The sequence below is a fragment of the Gobio gobio genome (genome assembly GCF_949357685.1).
Source record: "Gobio gobio genome assembly, chromosome: 22".
Taxonomy (NCBI): domain Eukaryota; kingdom Metazoa; phylum Chordata; class Actinopteri; order Cypriniformes; family Gobionidae; genus Gobio; species Gobio gobio.
In genome coordinates this window covers 10,520,008-10,540,641 of record NC_137118.1, presented here as the reverse complement: position 1 = coordinate 10,540,641, position 20,634 = coordinate 10,520,008, and the positions used below count along the sequence as shown (strand labels likewise).

Below are 20,634 nucleotides of genomic sequence, written 5' to 3'. Positions count from 1 at the left end.
CCAAGAAAAGTAAAAAAATAAATAAAAAAATTGTAGAAAGTAGAAAGCGCGCGCACACACATTTTAATTAAAGCCACATTTTAACAGCACTACGAAGTTGTAGAATATCTCAGTGAGCCTTTTTGTTTTGTTGACACCTTTCCCACTCGTCTAAATTGATTTTATGTGGTTGTTAACTTGTAATTAAAGCGCATGAGGAAGTTAAAAAACCGCTACGTCCGCAGCTGAAGAGAAAAAAGGGGCGGCCACGGTGTGAATGTGAGTGTGAGTGTGGATGGAAGGCATAAGAAAACTACTGCAAACCTTTGAACCTCCTTCCGTTGTTATCACAGAAAATCACGGGACTGTCACTGCTAGTAAAGACAATCATGGAGACATGAGACTTAAAGAGGAATATGTGACTGTTCAGTGAGCAGAAAAGCTGCGAGTCAAGCAAAAGGAAGGAAAACAGTTTTTCCCGGATGCGCTTTCTGTCTGGTTTGTACCGCTTTTCCCAAATGCTGGCATTTCTTTGCTATGATCTTGTTCAGATTGAAACCAGCAATTGCTTGTTATGTTTAATTATGCGAACTTTGATTTAGGGCTTCCTAGTTGATTTAGAAACCTTGTGTTGCAGACAACTTTTGGGATTAGTGATTCATGGGATATTAATCAGATACATCTCTTTATCCACACCTGAAACCTTAAATTTGGATCTCAAGTAAGTACATGTTTGTCATGTGTGGGTTAGTTGAACCTGTGCTTTATCTCTCAATGTCATTTGATTGATTATTCATGTTTATTGACTAGATATACCAGCTTTAATTAAACTAAAGTTCCTCTGGAATGTGTTTTTTTTTCCAGAGAGAAACTTTCCTGTAAAAATGACATCCGTGCATTTTAACCCTGGGCTAGATTCCAAGGAAGTTAATGGGTAAGTGAATAACATTCAATTAAAGTTACTAACACTTCACCAGCATCAAATGACCTTTACTCCCCCAACTTTAAATGAGTAATTCGGCACTACTCCCAGCTCCCAAAATCACATGGTTTGCTTAACAAATGACCGCAGACCCTTGTGAACAATACATTTGAAAAAAGATGATCCAAGTAGTTTGTTGTATTATTTTACTATGTTTTTGTGATGGCCCAGTAATGGAGTGAAAGAAGAGGCAGAGGTGCAGATCGATGATGGAAAGGAAGAGACTGAGGACCCAGACAACCTGTACCAGTAAGTAAGCTTCTAATTTGTTGGCAAAGTGATGTCTTAAGAGTAATATTCTCATGTCTCATTCTGTGTTTGATTTATTTTGTAGACATGTCCGGAAAATGATAGCTCCTTTTGTGATGTCCTTTGGTTTTCGGTGAGTGGGATCATTTCACATAAAGAGGCTCTTTTACTTCTTCCCAGATTTTAGGCTATGTTTTAATGGTATAACAGGCTCTGTTCTTATTTGCAGTGTTTTTGGCCTAGTACTGATCATTGTGGACTTTATTCTGGTCATTGTGGACTTGTCCCTTTCCAACAAGAGTCGTGATGTTGGAAGTGCACTGGAGGCTGTTTCTCTTGTCATTTCCTTCTTTTTCCTCATTGATGTGCTTCTTCGCGTCTATGTGGAGGGGTTAGTAGTTTTTCAAAATGGTGTTACTGAAGCCATCCTAGGTTTCAGGGTGCCATCCTTTCTTCTTTTTGATAAACACAATCGGAGTTCTATTAATAAATATCCTATAAATGTATAAATCATGGGGTAATTTTCATTTTAAAGTGAGCTACTCCTTTAAGGCTAACAACGACCAATAGTGCTGTAGTAGTGTTCAAGGGACTTGTGATAGGAAATGATCTACAGGAAACACATTTTCCTGGCACTTTCTGTTTTTCCAAAATGAATTTTTATCTCTCTGGGACAATTTCCTAGAGCTCAAGCACAAAAATAAATGCCTGCATTAATAATGATTATATATATATATATGAGTGTTATCAAAACCCGGTGCAAATGTATCGTATTACATATTCAGGATCTATCTGATAAACCATTTTTAAATCATCCTCTTTCTCAGATTCAAGGTGTATTTCAGCCTCAAACTGAACATAATAGATGCTTGTATTGTGGCCATTACCCTGGTGGTCACCATGATCTACGCATTCTCCGATCTCTCAGGAGCCAGCCTGATTCCCAGGTACACCAGATTTCACAGAAAACATTCATGTTCGATGCTCACATTTCATCCAATATTATACTAACGCAACAATGTTGGTGTGTTTGCAGGGTGGTCACGTTCCTGAGATCTCTGAGGATATTGATTCTGGTACGTATCTTCAGACTGGCATCTCAGAAGAAAGAGCTTGAAAAGGTCACCAGGAGAATGGTGAGTGACTTGAACGCAAAGAAAAATGTCTCATTTTGTATCTTTGTGATCATAGCTTTTCATCGGATTGTGAGTGTGATTTCTGTTTGTTTTACACAGCATTATTTCAATCTGTTTATGTACATTTATATATACTTTAATTAGAGGTTCCCAATTTAGATTTGAAGATAATAGGTTTACATACATCCAAGGTCAAAAAACACTTTAATTTCTCCATAATATACATTGCAGCTTCATGTCTTTTCTCACAGTGTCTAAAATGGTTCAATCAAGTTTTTGGTCTCCGTAAACCCCTCCTTTCCAAAAGCCTACTCTGCTCTGATTGGTCAGACGGCCCATATATCTGAATTTCAGCTCCAGAGGCTTCCTCAGCACTTCACACGCAGTGATATGAACAGTAATGGTTTTAACGTATCAATCTTTTGGAAGTGCATACAAAGGGGATTTTATAGCGCAGAAAACTGCGTCTTCTCGACATGTCTACAACACAAACCGAACTCTTTCAGACCTTAGCTACAACTACAGTGTTGGATGGGGGGTGACGGGTCAAAGTAGACATTATTCACGGGCAGCCAATAAAAAAACATAGGCTGGCATTATGCAAATTTGTTACAAACCTATGTAGGTTTGTGCAGGAAGAAAGACTGTGATTGCTGACTAATCATTTAATGGAGTTCAGAATTGATTCTTTCTTTAAGGAAATTCCATTTATCATACACAGTCCTTTGACATTCACAAACAGCTATATAAACACTACATGAAAGGTCATATCCAAAAAATCATAATGGAGGAGCAATTTATGGTGTTTGAAATGTTCTACATACATAAACTTTAGTTAATCATTTTCACAGGTGTCCGAGAACAAAAGACGGTACCAAAAAGATGGGTTTGATCTGGACCTCACATATGTCACAGGTTTGGTTGCTTTTTATTTTAGTCAGCTTCGTTCATCTTCGGAACACAAATGAAGATATTTTTGATGAAATCCGAGAGCTTTCTGACCCCACACAGGCAGCAACGCAACAATCACTTTCAAGACCCAGAAAGGTAGTAAAGACATTGTTAAAATAGTCCATGTGACTCCAGTGGTTCAATCTTAATGTTATGAGTGTGTTTACTACATGAACAGCATAGGAGATGGACACAGAAGAGAAGAAATTCTTCAATAAAGTTATTTTTGTTTGTTTTTTGCGCACAAAAAGTATTCTCGTTGCTTCATAACATTAAAGGTTGAACCACTGGAGTCACATGGACTATTTTAACAACCTTTCTGGACCTTTGGAAGAGGTAGTTGCGTTGCTGTCTATGGAGGGGTCAGACAGCTCTAGGACTAATACTAACCCTTTAAAATCAAGTAATTTGCAAACCAAAGTGATTCATCATTGATAGCGTCTTTTCTCTCTTCAGAAAGGGTCATTGCCATGTCCTTTCCATCTTCTGGGAAGCAGGCGCTCTATAGGAACCCCATCAGAGTAAGTCACCAACATAACAAAAATGTTTAAGAACACTTTATTTCAGGGGTCTCCAAACTCGGTCCTGGAGGGCCACTGTCCTGTAGAGTTTAGCTCCAACCCCAAATAAACACACCTGAACCAGCTAATCAGTGTCTTATAAAGCCCTATGCTGTGTCCCAATTCGCATACTATCCGTACTAAATAGTATTCGAAAAAATAATTAGTATGTCCCAAATCATAGTATGTTGAAAAGAGTATTCCCGGATGGTCTATTATTTCCGGTCAGAATTCGAAGTGCAGATCGATGCGCACTCTAATGGCTGATATTGCCCACAACCCATTGCGAGATGGACGAGGATTCGATTAGAACGGATACGCGGATAAAAAGTGTTAAAAAACTACAAACATGGCGGTTACGCGAGTCTGACAGTTAAGTAGAGAGGATTAGATAAAGGGGCTTGAGTGAGAAATTATCAGTATTTAACCTGACAAAAAGATATTTATTCAATGTTAGCCACATTATATTTCACCTGCAGCAGCATTGTGAACTTTTGTAATGATACGTTTGGCCATTAACTTTGCAAACACATGAGAGGAGTCTCTGCATTAAAGACCCATGAATGGCAGATCAATGTGCTACTACATTTCTCTCCGATACGGTAGGAAATGAAATTGAATGTGGAGGATTTGAACTGTGACGATGATTGACAGGGCAGTTTAAAAGGTGACGGGCTGCACGTAACTAAGCAACAGAGTCCGTTAAAGATGACGAAGTAGTATGTCCCAAAGCTTGCATACTCTTCTGCTACACACTCAAAAGTATGTACTTTTTCATCACAAAGAGTACATACTTTTAGGACGTAGTATAAGTAGGCGAATTGGGACGCAGCACTAGCCTAGTTAGACACTGATTAGCTGGTTCAGGTGTGTTTAATTGGGGTTGGAGCTAAACTCTGCAGGACACCGGCCCTCCAGGACCGAGTTTGGAGACCCCTGCTTTAATTGGATGTTAAAGGGTAACTAAACACTAAACCAACTTTTTTTTTTGTTAGACTGGGGCTTTATTAATGCTGTTCATTGATTTGAGTAAATGTTTTGACATTTGGGTATAAAGTGTTTTAATTCTACAATATATGGTGTAAAAGTGCTGCCCTCTTAAAGGGATAGTTCACCCAAAAAAGAAAATTAGCCCATAATTTACTGACCCCCAAGTCATCCTAGGTGTATATGACATTCTTCTTTCAGATATATAAAATCGGAGTTCTATTACAAAAGTCCAGGCTAATCCAAGCATTAAAATTGGATTCATAGTTGGTCTGTTTTTGAAGTCCATAAAAAGTGCATCTGCCCATCAAATAACGTGCTCCACGCGGCTCTGGGGTGTTAATAAAGGCCTTCTGAAGCGAATCGATGCGTTTGTTTAAAAAAAATATTCATATTTATAACTTTATCAAGTAAACTGTCGACCGACCACATTCCATGGAAAAGTGTTGAATGTTGAAAGTGAAACTCAAGATGCGTACATGACGAGCGCACCTGGTCGCATTAGTCTTTCGATCGACAGGGGAACTTTCAACAATTTTTCCATAAATTGAACAGGGAAGGCGGTCGGTTGAAAGTTTACTTGATAAAGTTTTAAATATGGATATTTTTCTTACACAAGCGCGTCGATTTGCTTCAGAAGGCCTTTATTAACACCCCGGAGCCGCGTGGAGCAGTTATTTGATGGGCAGATGCACATTTTATGGACTTCAAAAACAGAGCAACTATGAATCAAATTCTAACGCTTGGATTAGCCTGGACTTTTGTAATATACCTCAGATTTGATTCGTCTGAAAGAAGAATGTCATATACACCTAGGATGACTTGAGGGTGAGTAAATCATGGGCTAATTTTCATTTTTGGGTGAACTATCCCTTTAAGGTTGAACGGTGGTTGAATTAGACGTTGTAGGTCATCGTGACGTATGATGGTTCTTCCAGCGGCTCACTACCCACGCCCCGGCACGAGCTCACCACGCCCTCAGAAAGGTTTTCCCCAATCACATGATGAGAACGGCTTCACTCCAGTATGAACTCTCATGTTACATGAAGTAGAAACATTATGAATGAAACTTACTTGGCACATGCTTTAACATTGTAATGAAGAAAATGCGGTTAAATAATGCAGTTGCCAGTTCACGTCAGGCTTTTCTTGCGATATTTTTGCCGCACATCATGTGTACAGATACTTTTCATACATGAGACGCACTTTCAAACCCTGACAAGCAAGTGGTTGCCGTGGTAACGAACAATGCTGTAACGTGCTGGCATATATAGTCTTTTATTTGAGGAAATCTGTTTATAATAGGCTATTAGGTTTGAACGTATTGGTTCTGCGCTGCTTCTTGATTCAGTTAATTTGAATGAAAATACATCGTATGTATCTGATCTATTTTTAGTGGCATTCAGTATAAGGATTTGACTGTTCATTGATTAGGTCAGGTGTCTCATTCTCTCTTGCGCTGCTGCTCCGCTAGCATTGTCGGCATCGGGAGTTAATGCAGTTTGAGCCAGCGGCTCGCATTGATAAGACTCTGGGTCTGTGTCTACAGACAATCACCCTCCTCCACTTCAGGGGAGAATGACTGCTCTGACTGGAGTAATGCCAGTAGCTTTGCAACATTCTCCATCTTTGCGACTCGCGAGTCAGACCACTGTCAATCAATCCGTCACTGCGGGTCTCAGGTGCACGCCCCCCGCTCAGTCCCGCCCTCGGTTCATTCCGGTTTCTGCTGGGCTCTGCCCACTTTTCCAGCATTTTTCAAATATTGCCAGTGGGTGGAGTTAAGCGCTTAGCTGGGGTTTAGTTACCCTTTAAGTTGTTCAGAAAACATTGCAACAACTGTATGATCAATACGTAAAATGACACATTTCAGGAGGTGGTTAGATTCCTGGATGCCAAACATCTGGATCATTACAAGGTGTTTAATCTCTGTAGTGAGTAGACGCTTCTCTTCATGATTTTTATCAGATTATTTTACCTTAATTTAGTAATAAGTTAACCTCCTTTGTTTTTTTTTAAAAGGCATGATAACAATGGTGGCCAATCTGATTTCTTGTTTCAGGTGAGAAGGGTTACGATCCAAAGTTCTTTCACTATCGAGTGGAGCGTGTTATGATCGATGACCATAACGTGCCATCACTCGAGTAAGTAAGCTCTCCACAACTGAACATCAGAAGATGTTGCTGAAGTGGCGTTGTCATGTTTGAGTCAACTGAAACTCTAGAAGAGATCTCTGTCTGTTCTCCTGTCAGTGATATGCTGCGGTACACAGCCTGCGTTAGAGAGTGGATGGCGGCAGACTCTAGGAATGTGATCGCCATCCATTGCAAAGGAGGAAAAGGTCTGCTGTTTGATGGCATTTCAATGCTGTATGTAAATAAATACAGTCTGAAATGTTTAATGGATTGGATTTTTGTCCAACAGGGCGGACTGGGACACTGGTGTGCACATGGCTCATCGACAGCGACCAGTTTGAGAGTGCGCAGGTACGATGTAATCACGATTGTTGATATGTAGAAACTTTCTCATCAAAGATTGTATTCAAATGTTCTTTAAACCATCTTACAGGAGAGTCTGGACTACTTCGGGGAGAGACGCACTGATAAAAGCATGAGTTCGAAGTTCCAGGGTGTTGAAACTCCCTCTCAGGTGTGTGAAACTGCATTTGGAGCCAGTGAATGTAAATATAATCATAGTTTTTTTTATTGATATGTTTTCTGTGCATTTTGCACTTGAAGAGCAGGTACGTCGGTTATTATGAGATCATGAAGAATCAATACAACCGTCAGCTACCACCTCAGAAGAGCATGAAAATAAAGAGCATTCGAATCCACTCCATCGCAGGTCAGACCCAGCCATCAATCATGACAGCTAAATTATTATCCGCAATATTATATGTATGTATGTACACTGATCAGGCATAACATTATGACCTAATAATATTATGTTGGTCCCCCTTTGCTGCCAAAACAGCCCTGACCCATCGAGACATAACTGGTCTGTGGCTATGCAGCCCCATACGCAACAAACTGCGATGCTCTGTGTATTCTGACACCTTTCTATCATAACCAGCATTAACTTCTTGAGCAATTTGAGCTACAGTAGCTCGTCTGTTTGATTGGACCACACGGGTCAGCCTTTGCTCCCCACGTGCATCAATGAGCCTTGGCCGCCCATGATCTTGTTGCCAGATCACCACTGTTCCTTCCTTAGAGCACTTTTGACAGACACTGACCACTGCAGACCGGGAACACCCCACAAGAGCTGCAGTTTTGGAGATGCTCTGACCCAGTCGTCTAGCCATCACAATTTGGCCTTTGTCAAACTCGCTCAAATCCTTACGCTTGCTATTTTTCCTGCTTCTAACTCATCAACTTTGAGGACAAAATTTTCACTTGCTGCCTAATATATCCCACCCACTAACAAGTGCCGTGATGAAGAGATAATCAGTGTTATTCGCTTCACCTGTCATTAATGTTATGCCTGATCGGTCTATGTATGTATAATTAAAAATAATAAAATATATTGAATATGAAACAAATCCAAAATATTTGTATTAATATTAACCAATATTTTCATGCTATTGTTCAGGTGTGGGGAAGAGCAATGGCAGTGACCTGACGGTGAAGATCATACTGAAGCGAGAGCTCGTCTTCCAGTGTGTGTGTGCCAAACAACAGAACTGTACAGTAAGCATCTACAGATGGAGATGATTGTAGTACATGCTTTTCTTTTCAGGTTGACTCCTCGTTAACAGCTTTTTCTAGTTTCTATTTGCCTACGGCTGATGAAATGTGTCCAAAAATCTAAATCTTGTCAATCCGATCCTATTCCTACACATCTGGTTAAGTCCTGTCTACCTTCTTTCAATTCAAATCATACATTCTTCCCTTCATTCCTTAAAGTAACAGCTATAAATCCCATACTTAAAATGGTAACTTTAGCGATTAGCATTAAGCTTTGTATCAGTAGAAACCCGGTAGTATATACGAATTATGGTACTTTCCCCCCTCATATCCCCCTGAGACGAGAGAATTATGCATTTTATTTCTTGAAAAAATCCTCAGATGACGCAAATCTCGACATTTTGCGTCATCTGAGGATTTTTGGCCAGAGGCTAGAGACTACAGCCAGTAGAAGGAGCTGTTCTGCATGTTTTCAACCCGCCCATAGGGGTGGTATCTCACTCACAGAATGTAAATGCGTACGGCCGCTCTGCTCGGGCACTCATAACGGAGCGGTGTGGAGCAAAGTGAGTGTTTCAACTTTTCAATGAATTCCTATGAAAGTTGCTTCCATATGCGATCTGAAAACACGCCAGACTGGATATGCGCCGTGAATGACTGCCACGCTTACCTCAGCTCTTCGTGATGAATGAAATCTGACTCCTGCTGCGTCTGTGCCGTGACTTTCGTTCGGCTCACTCACACTTTATTGAAAAGACACGTTCAGTTTTTAATTGTAGTGTCTATTCTCTAACTGAACAAAATTATTTTATTACTATGAATATCAAAACAACGGTGGGGGCGGTGTAATGGTGGGCAAGTGATAACCAGTAGCCGTGGCTTTTGGAGTGGCCTCGTTGAGCAGCGAAGCAAGTGCATTCTGGGAGTTGTTGTCTTTCATCCACATGAGACAAAAAAAAAAAATTTTCTCAGTCTAGAAGGCACCAAATTCAAAAATAATTTCACATTTCTACTACATAAATGACCCAGTTTAAATACACATTCATCTTCCCAGCACTGAAGTGCCCCTTTAAGAAACCTGGCGCGAATCATAACCCAGAACATTTTTTATCCATTTCTAATCAAACTTTTCTTTATAATTTATTGGAAAAAAATAGTTGCTCGACAGGTACATGCTCATTTAATAGAAGATAACTTATCGTTCATATCATAGCACGGAGATTGCACTTATTAAAGCTACTAATTATCTTTTATCAGTGTTCATTCTTGATTTAAGTGCAGCTGTTGACACCATTTCACATAGTATTTTATTGGAGAGGTTGATTTTTCCATTGGAATCACTGGTATTGCTATTGATTGTATTTATTGGGTCGGACTTAAAATGTTCAAATCATGGACATCTCAGATTACTAGTGGCGTGCCTCAGGGCTCAGTTTTGGGCCCTCTTCTGTTTATTATTTATCTTTTGCATTTTAGGACACTTTTTTGCAAATTCGTTATACATTTTCATTATGCTGATGACACCCAGCTCTATATGTCTTCAAAGCCTAATTCAACGTTACCACCTTCCTCTCTTCTGCTTTGCTTATCTGAAATTAAATCATGGTTTACATGTAATTTTCTTAAGGTTATCTGTGAGAAGACTGAAATTCTATTAGTAGGCACTAAATCAAAATATCCTTCCCAATTCTTTGTAGGATTCTATAGCTATCTTTCATTTGTTTGATCGTCCTGTCGTGTGTGTGTGTGTGTTTTTTTTTTAGGTGTTTCCTGACACTGGTAATAATGCAGTGGTCATCAGTTTACAGGAAGGGCCTGTCGTGACTGGAGATGTGAAGGTCATGTTTGAGTCCAGTGCTGTAAGCCGCCACTATTTTTTACTTTTTAATTGACCCACGTGTTTTATAAAGTGCAGTTGGTGGCAAGTTTAAATGAGGTTCACTGGGACTTGAACTTCCTTTTTTTTTTTCTGTCCAGGGTCTGCCAAAGGGTTATGAGGACTGTCCGTTCTATTTCTGGTTTAACACCTCTTTTGTTGAGAACAACCGGTGAGTTTTCGTCAGTAGTTTTGGGAATTTGTTTTGTTGCTTTTTTTCCTTCGAGAGCTCACTGAAATGTTTTGTGTGGCTGTTTTTGTGACATAGGCTGTATCTCTCGAGGGAGGAGCTGGACAATCCACACAAATCTAAGACCTGGGACATCTATAAGGAAGACTTCGGAGTGACGGTGTCTTTCACAGACCCTTGAGGAGAACGCTCTCTGACAAGAAGATTCTTATGAAAAGCTGCAAACTGAAGCAAATGTTAACACTCCATATGAACCTACAGCTTTGAGATTTGAATGTGATTTTTGTACAAAAAAAAAATTCACTCCATTTGTATTTCCATGGTCGTCTTGTTCTTAGTAAATTAATTTTCTTCGTTTTTACTGTGGTTCTATTTATGTCTGGCTGAAGTTTAAAATTCTGTGAAGGAAATCATACCAAACAGAAGCATTTACATATCAAATTTGAAAAACTTAATACGTTTTTCTTGAGGTTACAGGCTGTCATCAGGCATTATACGCCGACCCCTAGTGGTTCTGTCCTGCACTGCATCCAGGTGTTGGAGAGTCTGGCCCTGTCCCAAATGGCACACTTCATGTGCACTTTCGGTCTTGTGGACTTACAATGGCCGCTGCGTGCGTGTGTCCGTTAAGTCCACGAGACCGCAGGGTGTCCCATTTGTCATTTTAGGTCTCAGAAGGGTGCTTGCGAGCGCCTCCTTTGAGGTCGATTTCTGCTGAGCCTGCACTGGTGCGGGTTACGCAGCGGACTTCCTGGCAGTCTGAGCAGCGTTACGTCGTGAAAGTGCGGACTCAGAGGAAGACCGCAAGGGTTTAGTGTGCCATTTAGGACAGGGCCTCTGATGTGAAAGGGATGCTTTATAGCAGGGGCGTCCAATCCTGGTCCTGGAGGGCCACAGTTCTGCAAAGTTTAGCTCCAACCCCAATTAAAACACACCTGAAGCAGCTAACCAAAGTCTTATTAGGGATACTAGAAATTCCTAGGCTGCGTCCGAAAACCTAGGCAGCTGACTCGTTGCCTCGCTGCCTTATCAGACAATGCGTTGTAAGGCAGCGTTTGTGCATGAAAGGCACCTCATGAAACTAATTTCGGACAGACTTCTTAGGCAGTGTAACCGTTTAATGATCTACAGCAAAATAGAGAGAGCTTTGGTGAGACCTAAACAAATATTGAATTACTACATTAGTAATTTCTCGATAGAAATGACATCAGAAGTGGAAAATGTTATCAGTATCTATCAAAAGTGGTCCAAGGAAGGAACAGTGGTGAACCGGCGACAGGGTCATGGGCGGCCAAGGCTCATTAATGCACGTGGGGAGCGAAGACTGGCCTGTATGGTCCGATCAAACAGATGAGCTCCTGTAGCTCAAATTGCTCAAGAAGTTAATGCTGGTTCTGACAGAAAGGTGTCGGAATACACTGTACAGCAGTTTGGTCTGATGAGTCACATTTTTCATACATCACATTTTTGGAACTGTAGTGTACATACCTTAAACCTATAAACCAAACACTTTGCAAAATATTTCTTTATTCCATAATTTACTTAATATAATCCATGATTTCAACATTCATAAAGTCCCACTACAATTGTAAGGCAATAGGAATCAACAAACTGTTATTAATATAATTGGCCTTGATCAGGCCCCAGTGTGCATAGCGCAAGTCAATCCAGGATATGAGAACACAAAACAAAAACCTAACTGACCACAATCCACCCAAGAGTGACGCAAAACACTCTGAACCTGCTAAATGAGAATGAGGGCTGAGCAATTGTGTGGCAATAGGAATCAACAAACTGTCATTAATATAATTGGCCTTGATCAGGCCCCAGTGTGCATAGCGCAAGTCAATCCAGGATATGAGAACACAAAACAAAAAAAACCTAACTGACCACAATCCACCCAAGAGTGACGCAAAACACTCTGAACCTGCTAAAAGAATATGAGGGCTGAGCAATTGTGGTTTTTATCAGGCACTAACACACTACATGACTCGGTTGTGAATGTTCCATTTTCAACCAATAATGCTTTTCTCTGGTTCACTGCCCTAAATTACGCATCTTTCCGAGAAATGACTTTAACTCCATCTTGACCAAACACCTTACAAATGTCCATAGCAAATCAGCTAAATAGCAAACTGTAAAACAAGGAGAAAATCAAACAGTGCAAGTGCTAAATAAATTCAGTGAGTCTGTGGCATTGGCGTGGTATTAAACCCATTAGAGCTCTATGGCCATTTCCATATTTTCTCAACACATTGTCTTCCTAAAAGAGTGTTTATCTCCTTGTAGCACGCCACATTGAATTGAAAGGTCGTATCGTCCGTTGTGCAGGAGGCAGATTAGTGTCGTCTTGCAAGTGTCTGTGCAGGGCTTCGATACGTGGCCTTTGTGAAAGAAGTACCAGAAGCGCTGGAAGACACGGTCATCATTCACCATGACTTTGATCAAACCGTCCATGTCTGATGGGAAGTGTGTGGACAAACCGTAGGCCTCAGAGGCGCGGTACAGCAAGGTCCATGATGGGCTGGGGTCAGGTTTTGAGGACCGGTTGTTGGCCAGAGTCAGGTTGAGGATAAAGGTCTCGTGATCCAAAACCATGCGACTGCTGCCTGGGTAGTTTCCATCCAAGTAATAAACACGATATCCTGACCATAAAAAAAGGATGTTATAGCAATGAGCCGTGAAAAACTGACAGTGATTTTACCATTGTTAAGGTTCATCAAGAGGTTTATTGCACACCATCTTGCTGTTGCCAGTTTTTATAGTCATAAAATTATGCTAAAACCAAAAAATAACTAAACGGCAACATAAAATAAAGCAACAAAAACAAAATCTGTGATAAAATTCATACAATATATAATAAAAGCTAACAAAGTAAGTAAATGCAAAAATAAACAAAACTAAATGCCAACATAAAATAATGCACAAAAATTGCAATTATAAAAAAAATTGCTAAAAGCTAAAATAAACACTAAAATGTCAATATAAAACAATGCAAAAATAATCAGTAAAAAATTTCACATTATTATATATAAAATAAAAGCAAACTAAATATAAAATACAAGCTAAAATAAAATAACTACATGCAATAAATATAATAAAACAATAATATATCACAATAATCAAAGGCAAAATAAAATAATGCGTAAAATACAACTAATATGGTTCAACGAGTACCTGGATTCAGGTTCATAAAAGTGGTCACACTCGGGGCAATGAAAGCCACACTCAGTGGACGGGTCAATGTTTCCTCATCATAGAACATCTGAAACTCATCGGTGTGTGTGTGTCCAAAAAACTGACCACTTATGGTGCTTTCATATCTGAAAAAACAACAACAAAAGAATCAGAGGAAAGGAACCAGACTGAAGTTGACTCAAGTAAACCATTAACCAGTGCACTACATACACCTACCGGTACATATGGCAAACATACACAATTATCTCTGTAACAGCAGTTACAGTCAACATGACCCAGTATGACACTTATGATCATAAAAGACACTTTGTTCTAACCCTTTAGACTGTAGTCACGCAGTTGTGTTGACCCTGCTAGTTACTCAACAGACGAAAGTGAACTTGTTGTGTACAGCAGGATGGGCTATGCAAAGTTTCCACAGAACAGTGACTGACCTGTTGACTATATGATAGTAATTCCAGCTCCAACTGCTCAGGCAGAGACCCGGGGGGATGTGACCGATGATGTGGACCTGAGAGAGACCAGCGCACAGACAGAGCTCTGCTTAGATTTGGTTATTGAACAAAACCACAAGCAAAACACACACATATACTAAATATTTCGGTATTGAAATTGAGAAGAAAAAAAAAATCATGGACACCTACAAAATCATGTGAGACAAAACAATAGAGTACAATGGTACCTAAATAGAACTCAATAGTGGCCAAAAGGGAAAATTGACATCACCATTCAAATAAGACAACAAAGAAGATTTTGTAAGAATGTTGCGTAGTTGCCAATTTTGATAACACTATGAAACGCCAAATGGCATTGATCATGTGGACCGGTCACGTTCCGGGGGTTTCCCTTGGTCCATTCCTCACCGCTCATACAAAGAAATTATGAACGCATGCAGAAACATAAGAGTACCAACTAGGGATGCTCAAAACGGCTAATTTTCCCGACCGACAAACTCCGCTCATTATCCGATTATTAACTGTTAACTGATAAGATTATAATATTGAATTGGCATTAAAGTTACACTGTGTGATATTTTCCCCCATCTAGCGGTTAAAAGGTATATGACCATCCAGTGAATATTAGTTTCTCTTCCTCTCAATTCCGATTTCGGTTTAACTCCTACGGTGGCCGATTTAGTCCAATATTAACATGGCTTCCAGTTCGACCTCGTCCACATTCGACACGGTGCCATCGAGTGTTAAAACGCGAAAGGCGAAGCTTGAATTTACGGGTATGTCCCTCTTTGGCTAATGTACTTTCAAGATGGAGGGGCAACATGGCGACCTGCATTCGAACCCCTCACCCGTATGTATTTTCAATGGCATATTATAAGCTTACGAGAATACTTTATTACTTGAAAGTAGTAAATATACATTAATGAGCAGATACATTTTTGAAAGAACTAAGTGTTTTTAGCTAAGAATAAACTAAAAAAGTTACACAGTGTAGTTTTAAATAAATATACAATTGAAGAGTGTCTGTGACCCGTTTATTTTACTGTGCAAACCGCAGCATAACAGAACAGATCAACAACAACATCAGAACCTGGACTCACATTATTTAATGTTCACGCACCTGCAGCGTTTCTGACAACAGAGAAAAACAGAATAAAATATTTTAAAAAAGCATAAAATAGGCCTACACTAAATATTTTTCACTTAAATAATTAACAAATTAAGATGACAAAACGAAAATACTGAATCCGTTTGAAGCTTTGAAGAACCGGAATAGTTTTTTTCCCATCAAACTAAGTTTTTCTCATCATATAAAAATAGCAGGCCTACCTCAATCCACACCTTTACAGGTTTTACTTTTTTTTTTTTAAGTAGCATGTCTAAGTGGTGCAGGGGCGCGGGCTGGTGCTGCAAAGGATTGCAAATACAATGCAAATTTTTGTTCATTTTATTCATTTTTAACATTTAATCATTTATTTGTAATAAACATTTTAAGTGGCTTATTAAAAAGTATCATTTATTGTTGAATTATGTTTTTAAAACGATGCCGTTCATTTCTGAACCTCATTCCGCTCAGCACCGCACGCTCAACCCGGAACTCAATTTGTGACATGCTGGATAAAATATAGGTCTATCTGAAAATAAATAGTTAGGGCTGCCCCTGACTAAAGTTTTTTTTCTTTTCTAGTTGTTTATTTAAGCTGTTGTTCACGCTGTGCCGCCGCCTCCATATCATTGTCTGTTATAGGCTATACTATTTGCATATTATTTATTAAATCCGGGCAATTTGGTTGATTAAACATAGATTAAAATTAAGATACAATTTATACAAAACTAAATTCACTTTAAAGAAAAGTTGTATTTTGTTGAAAGCCTATTGAAGTGTTATTGAACTTATTGAAGACCCCCTCTGTTCATTTTTCAACGTAAATGAAATTAAAAAATAACATTATAATATTTAAACTGAAACTAATTACGTGTTTTAATGGCTACAAGCATAGCAGGCTACAGAGAAATGTCATGTCAATCAATGTCATGATTTGAGCGCACATCATTTTACCGGTGAGCAGTTCATGAGTGAAGCTCCTTGACAAGGTTTTTTGCGTTAATTTTTATTTCCTGTCGCTGTGCAAGCTCGTTTATTGTATATGACTGTGTAAACCTTTTATTTAAAGGTTTAATGTAGGCCACAGTCCATTGCATTACGATTGCAAGAAGAATCAACATTGGGAAAATTGTGATATGCAGTCAAATGCAGTCCCGGTGTATGTAGGCTGTTAAAACGAGTGTTCTCACCGATATATTTATTGTTCTTTCGTGTTTAATAGACTCGATATTGTTTCTTATAAAAATGTGGTGACCATGCAGCAAAAAAATAAATAAAATTGTTTTAAACCGTTTAACTGATAGTATTAATCGGTCAAAATTCATACTATCGGTTAACGGTCAATATGAGCATCCCTAGTACCAACAAAATATTGACAGAACTGATTATGTGGTGTCAATGTATGCTTTTTCCTGTGAGTTTTTTTTTTTGCATAGTAAAATAAAACCTGTATTTTTAGATAAATACCTTAAAGCTAAGGGCCAGTTTTACTAAACAGGGCAAAGTTGTGTGAGAGCGCAATTCCAAAAAAGCGGCAATGGAAAGTTCTGCGCGTGATCTACTGACGCAAATAGAGGGTATGCACGTGACTTTACCGTCGGCCGGGGTGACCGCGGTTACGCCCACTGAGTGGCAAAAAGACAGCATTGGTTCTCAGTGTGAATGCCGCAAAAATATAAATAAAAACACATAAAACATATTTAAAAGGGGAAGAGCTTTGAAATTTGACTGTACAAATAGATTTGACAAGAAATCTGAGATATAATTTTACAGAATGCAGAAAGCTACAGAAAAGAAGCAAATGGATCGCCGCAGATGTGTAAAGCTGAAATTCTGCACATAGAAAAGCAACCGTCACACATCCGCTTCTGGTTGGTCTGACTCATGACCAGTTGCTTGTATGTTTAAACACCTCCAACCCACAGTGTTAAACTGCTGCAACATGCAAAGGCTTCAACGCTGCTCTGTTTTCTCATGCCCTTAAGAGAAAACAAGCTGTTGCCTGGTTTCTCTGAATTCTGTCAACTTCTCTGACCTTCTCTCCCTTGTTCTCGGACTCTTGTAGTATGTGAATGAGCCACTGGAGCTGATCGGCCGGGTCTGTGGAGTTCACCATCAGCCAGTAGTTCTCTCGTGCACAGAAGTTCATGTTCAAAGACACCAGCCTCAAACCACGCTGAACTTCCACTGTGTAGAACCCTCCATGCCTGGAGAAGACAACACACACAAACAAAATAAAGTGTTTGCATCTAAAATAATAATAATTATTAAAGATAAATAATTAAACAGTAACAACAACAAAACAAATACTAATAATGACGACACTAATAATTAAACACCAACATATAGTGGTGCATTTAAAATAAAGCTACAAAAATATAAGTAATAATTAATTAAACAATAGCAATAAATAACAATGACAAAATAATTATTATTTTTATTTTTTTAAACAGTAAGAGTAAAAACACCACAGATGTATCTATAGTATTTCAATTAAAATATTAAGCTTCAAAATTATAATTAGTAACAACAATAACGATATTCTAAATATGATTTTATGTATTTATCAGGGACAATACTCATTTATATCAGAGCGTGATATAGTTTGTATAGACTTAAAATATTAGTCATAATTAATAAAAATAATAATTAACACTATAATAATAATAATAATAGCTTTTATTATTAAAAACAAATGTGAAAACATTGCAAATGTATCTATGCAGTTTTGGATTTAAAATATTAAGCTACACATTATAATATAATAATAATAATAAAAACAATAATTAACAACAACAACAACAAGTATTGTCCCTGAAAAATACATAAAATCATATTTAGAACATTACTTTACCGTATCGTCTTTAGGGCTTCCTCAGGCAGCCAGGATGCCCACTCCTTCGCCATAGTGTCATACAGCCAGCGGGACGACCAATTCCCGTGTACAAACGGAGGCGGGAAACTGTTCACCGGAGTGCTCTCGTGATTCCCCACAGCTGGGTACACGGTTACATTGGGCCCCAGGTGTTTGAGTATGAGTCTAGTGATGGTGGAGAGCTCGTTCAGCTGTTGTTTCCGGGTCTGAGACCAGACGTTGTGTGCTGGAATGTCTCCTGTCCAGTACACCCAATCCCATGGGCCGGATTTGGCTACGTTTTGGAGGAGGTTCTCCACTGTGCGCAGAGGCAGGTCACACTTGCCGTATGTGCCCCAGTATCCGGCTCCAAAGTGCTTCCAACTGGCCCTTCCGGAGTCATTCCGACAGCACAGTGGCTTCTTACAATCCACAAGGCTTCCCTCGGCATACTCCGCATCCCAGTGGATATCCGTGAGGAAGAGGATCCTGCTCTTTCGAGAGCCTGGTTTGGGAGGGGTGGGTGGTTTAACTGGGGGTTTGGGGACCCGTGGCAGGGATACATTCCAGGGGGCATAAATATCAAAATGGCCACAAGTAGGTCCAACCAGCAGAGCGCAAGCCTCCCAGGGCCAGAGGAAGGACTCCTGCAGTGCACGGATGACATCGTCTCGGAAGAGCTCAGTGATCTCTCTGCATACATCCGGATCAGCGAGGTGCAGTCGGACACAGGCTTCTCCCAGAGCATGTGCCACACGCTCCATGTTTGAGTCACTCTGTTCATAAAGGAAGCACAAAACTGGATTAATAGTTGCAACCATTTATTGTCATGGACAGATCAGAAATTTCACTCAAATAATTTAGTACTGGGGTATTTTAGGTTAAGGCGTAATGCAAAACCATTTAAAATAAAATAATAAAACAAACTAAATTATGTATAAATGTGTTTTAAATATTTAAATAAAATTTACATTCAATTAAAAGCATATTTCTATTATATACACTGTAGATTTATATATATATATATATATATATATATATATATATATATATATATATATATATAATTTCTTTTTTATTAATGTATTGTCTAAAATCAATATACAAAAAACATTATATATTAAAATGTAATACATACACAAGTTTTTTTTATTTAAATATAATATACATTTTATATATAAACATTTTTAAAACTTTAAATTAATTTTAAGTTTTGCTTTAAATATATATTTGAATGCATATAATGGAAATGCTTTTAAATGAATATGTGTACAGTATGTATATATCATTATTACTAATTCTACTATATTACTATTTTATAATATACACATTTTTTATATATTATAGTATTTACTACACATTGTTAATTTATATTACAGCATACTGTAGCTCTCAAAACATGGCAACATTTATTACAAAAAGAAAGCCAGGGTGAGTAAAACAAGCCAAGGCAATAACATCCTGAGAAAAAAGTAAAAGCACGTCTCACCAGCAGCGCGATGTCAACCGAGGCGAAGATCGCTTTACACACCGCGCAGGATATGTTGTGCCAGCTGAACCCGAGCTTAAACCGATCTAACTCCTCCACGAACCTCAGCTCGGGCGCATCTGTATCTCCTTCAAGAGGGTACGAGGAGCCCAAAGGTACCCAAAACAATGTCCAGGCCATGAAAACAACGCAGAAGGAGGACGACACGAACACAGGATGCTTCATCCTGGTGGCACGGTCTGCGACACTGCGGTAAACTCCTATCAGTTCCCCGTCATTACATAAAGTCCGGACCGACGACTCCAGGAAAACGTGTTTATTCCTTAACAAACTATGTGGAAGAACGATGAAGTGTAACGGCTGGACTGTATATGTAAATAAAACAAGCGTCAGAATAACTCGAATTCGCGTTTTGTTTTGAAGCAGTTGTGAATTGTGTTTTAAAGAGTCAGATGTCTGTCCTCACACCGCGTCCCGGGTCAACTGAAGCGTTTATATAGCGTCAGCTGACTGATCATGTGACATGCCGACAACGCTTCTGACAAGTCACGTGCCTAACTGCTTTTGTAAACATGAAAGTATTGATTATAATAATCTTTTTATATATTAGTATATATATAAATGACGTGAAGCTAATTCTTTGTCTGGAACTATTAAATAATAAAAAATACATTAAATTGAAATTGATATAACTGACTTCTCTACAGATTTATACAGCTTTTCTATTAAGAGAAATGTTTCCAATGTCTGAATTTATTAAAACGTTCAGGTGGTTCAGTTTTACAAACGGACAGATTGTAAAAAAACTAAAATCGTATAATATATATTTTTAATATATAAACAATAAATGGTGGAATTAGTTTGGTGTGTATATATATATATATACACACACACACACAGTTTGTTTGGGGGGGAAAAGAATAATTTGTGCATAATC

General features: G+C 38.8%; 2 protein-coding genes across 5 annotated transcripts; one reads left to right on the top strand and one right to left on the bottom strand.

The window, feature by feature from the left end:
- The first annotated feature begins 39 nt into the window (after window positions 1-39).
- tpte (transmembrane phosphatase with tensin homology) lies at window positions 40-10,956 on the top strand. Of its 4 annotated transcripts, none has more exons than XM_079803768.1 (20): window positions 40-477; window positions 592-700; window positions 844-913; window positions 1,133-1,210; window positions 1,296-1,343; window positions 1,440-1,601; window positions 2,038-2,157; window positions 2,247-2,346; window positions 3,198-3,261; window positions 3,754-3,818; window positions 6,718-6,778; window positions 6,907-6,988; window positions 7,097-7,185; window positions 7,269-7,330; window positions 7,413-7,493; window positions 7,583-7,688; window positions 8,436-8,533; window positions 10,294-10,389; window positions 10,508-10,578; window positions 10,675-10,956. In XM_079803768.1, the coding sequence occupies exons 3-20, from the start codon at window positions 864-866 to the stop codon at window positions 10,775-10,777; spliced, it is 1,536 nt and encodes a 511-aa protein (XP_079659894.1). In that variant the 5' UTR covers window positions 40-477; window positions 592-700; window positions 844-863; the 3' UTR covers window positions 10,778-10,956. The 4 variants fall into 4 exon arrangements, with proteins under 4 accessions (XP_079659894.1, XP_079659895.1, XP_079659897.1 ...); XM_079803769.1 differs by having other exon boundaries at window positions 241-477; window positions 617-700; XM_079803770.1 differs by having other exon boundaries at window positions 250-477; window positions 601-700.
- A 1,147-nt stretch (window positions 10,957-12,103) lies between these two features.
- smpd1 (sphingomyelin phosphodiesterase 1) lies at window positions 12,104-20,195 on the bottom strand. The gene is made up of 6 exons (XM_079803767.1): window positions 19,698-20,195; window positions 18,209-18,984; window positions 17,390-17,561; window positions 14,229-14,305; window positions 13,774-13,919; window positions 12,104-13,241 (listed from the first exon to the last, which is right to left on the bottom strand). The coding sequence occupies exons 1-6, from the start codon at window positions 19,920-19,922 to the stop codon at window positions 12,844-12,846; spliced, it is 1,794 nt and encodes a 597-aa protein (XP_079659893.1). The 5' UTR covers window positions 19,923-20,195; the 3' UTR covers window positions 12,104-12,843.
- Between the last annotated feature and the right edge of the window lie 439 nt (window positions 20,196-20,634).

Bases quoted from the DNA above. Each gene is read 5' to 3' on its own strand.
- tpte (XM_079803768.1), top strand. From the start codon at position 864: ATGACATCCGTGCATTTTAACCCTGGGCTAGATTCCAAGGAAGTTAAT. The intron at 2,347-3,197 runs GTGAGTGACTTG...TCATTTTCACAG, and splicing joins AAAAGGTCACCAGGAGAATG to GTGTCCGAGAACAAAAGACG. The intron at 7,689-8,435 runs GTCAGACCCAGC...GCTATTGTTCAG, and splicing joins TCGAATCCACTCCATCGCAG to GTGTGGGGAAGAGCAATGGC.
- smpd1 (XM_079803767.1), bottom strand. From the start codon at position 19,922: ATGAAGCATCCTGTGTTCGTGTCGTCCTCCTTCTGCGTTGTTTTCATG. The intron at 17,562-18,208 runs GTAAAGTAATGT...TGTCTTCTCCAG, and splicing joins GAAGCCCTAAAGACGATACG to GCATGGAGGGTTCTACACAG. The intron at 14,306-17,389 runs GTCAGAGAAGTT...GGTCTCTCTCAG, and splicing joins CCGAGAACAAGGGAGAGAAG to GTCCACATCATCGGTCACAT.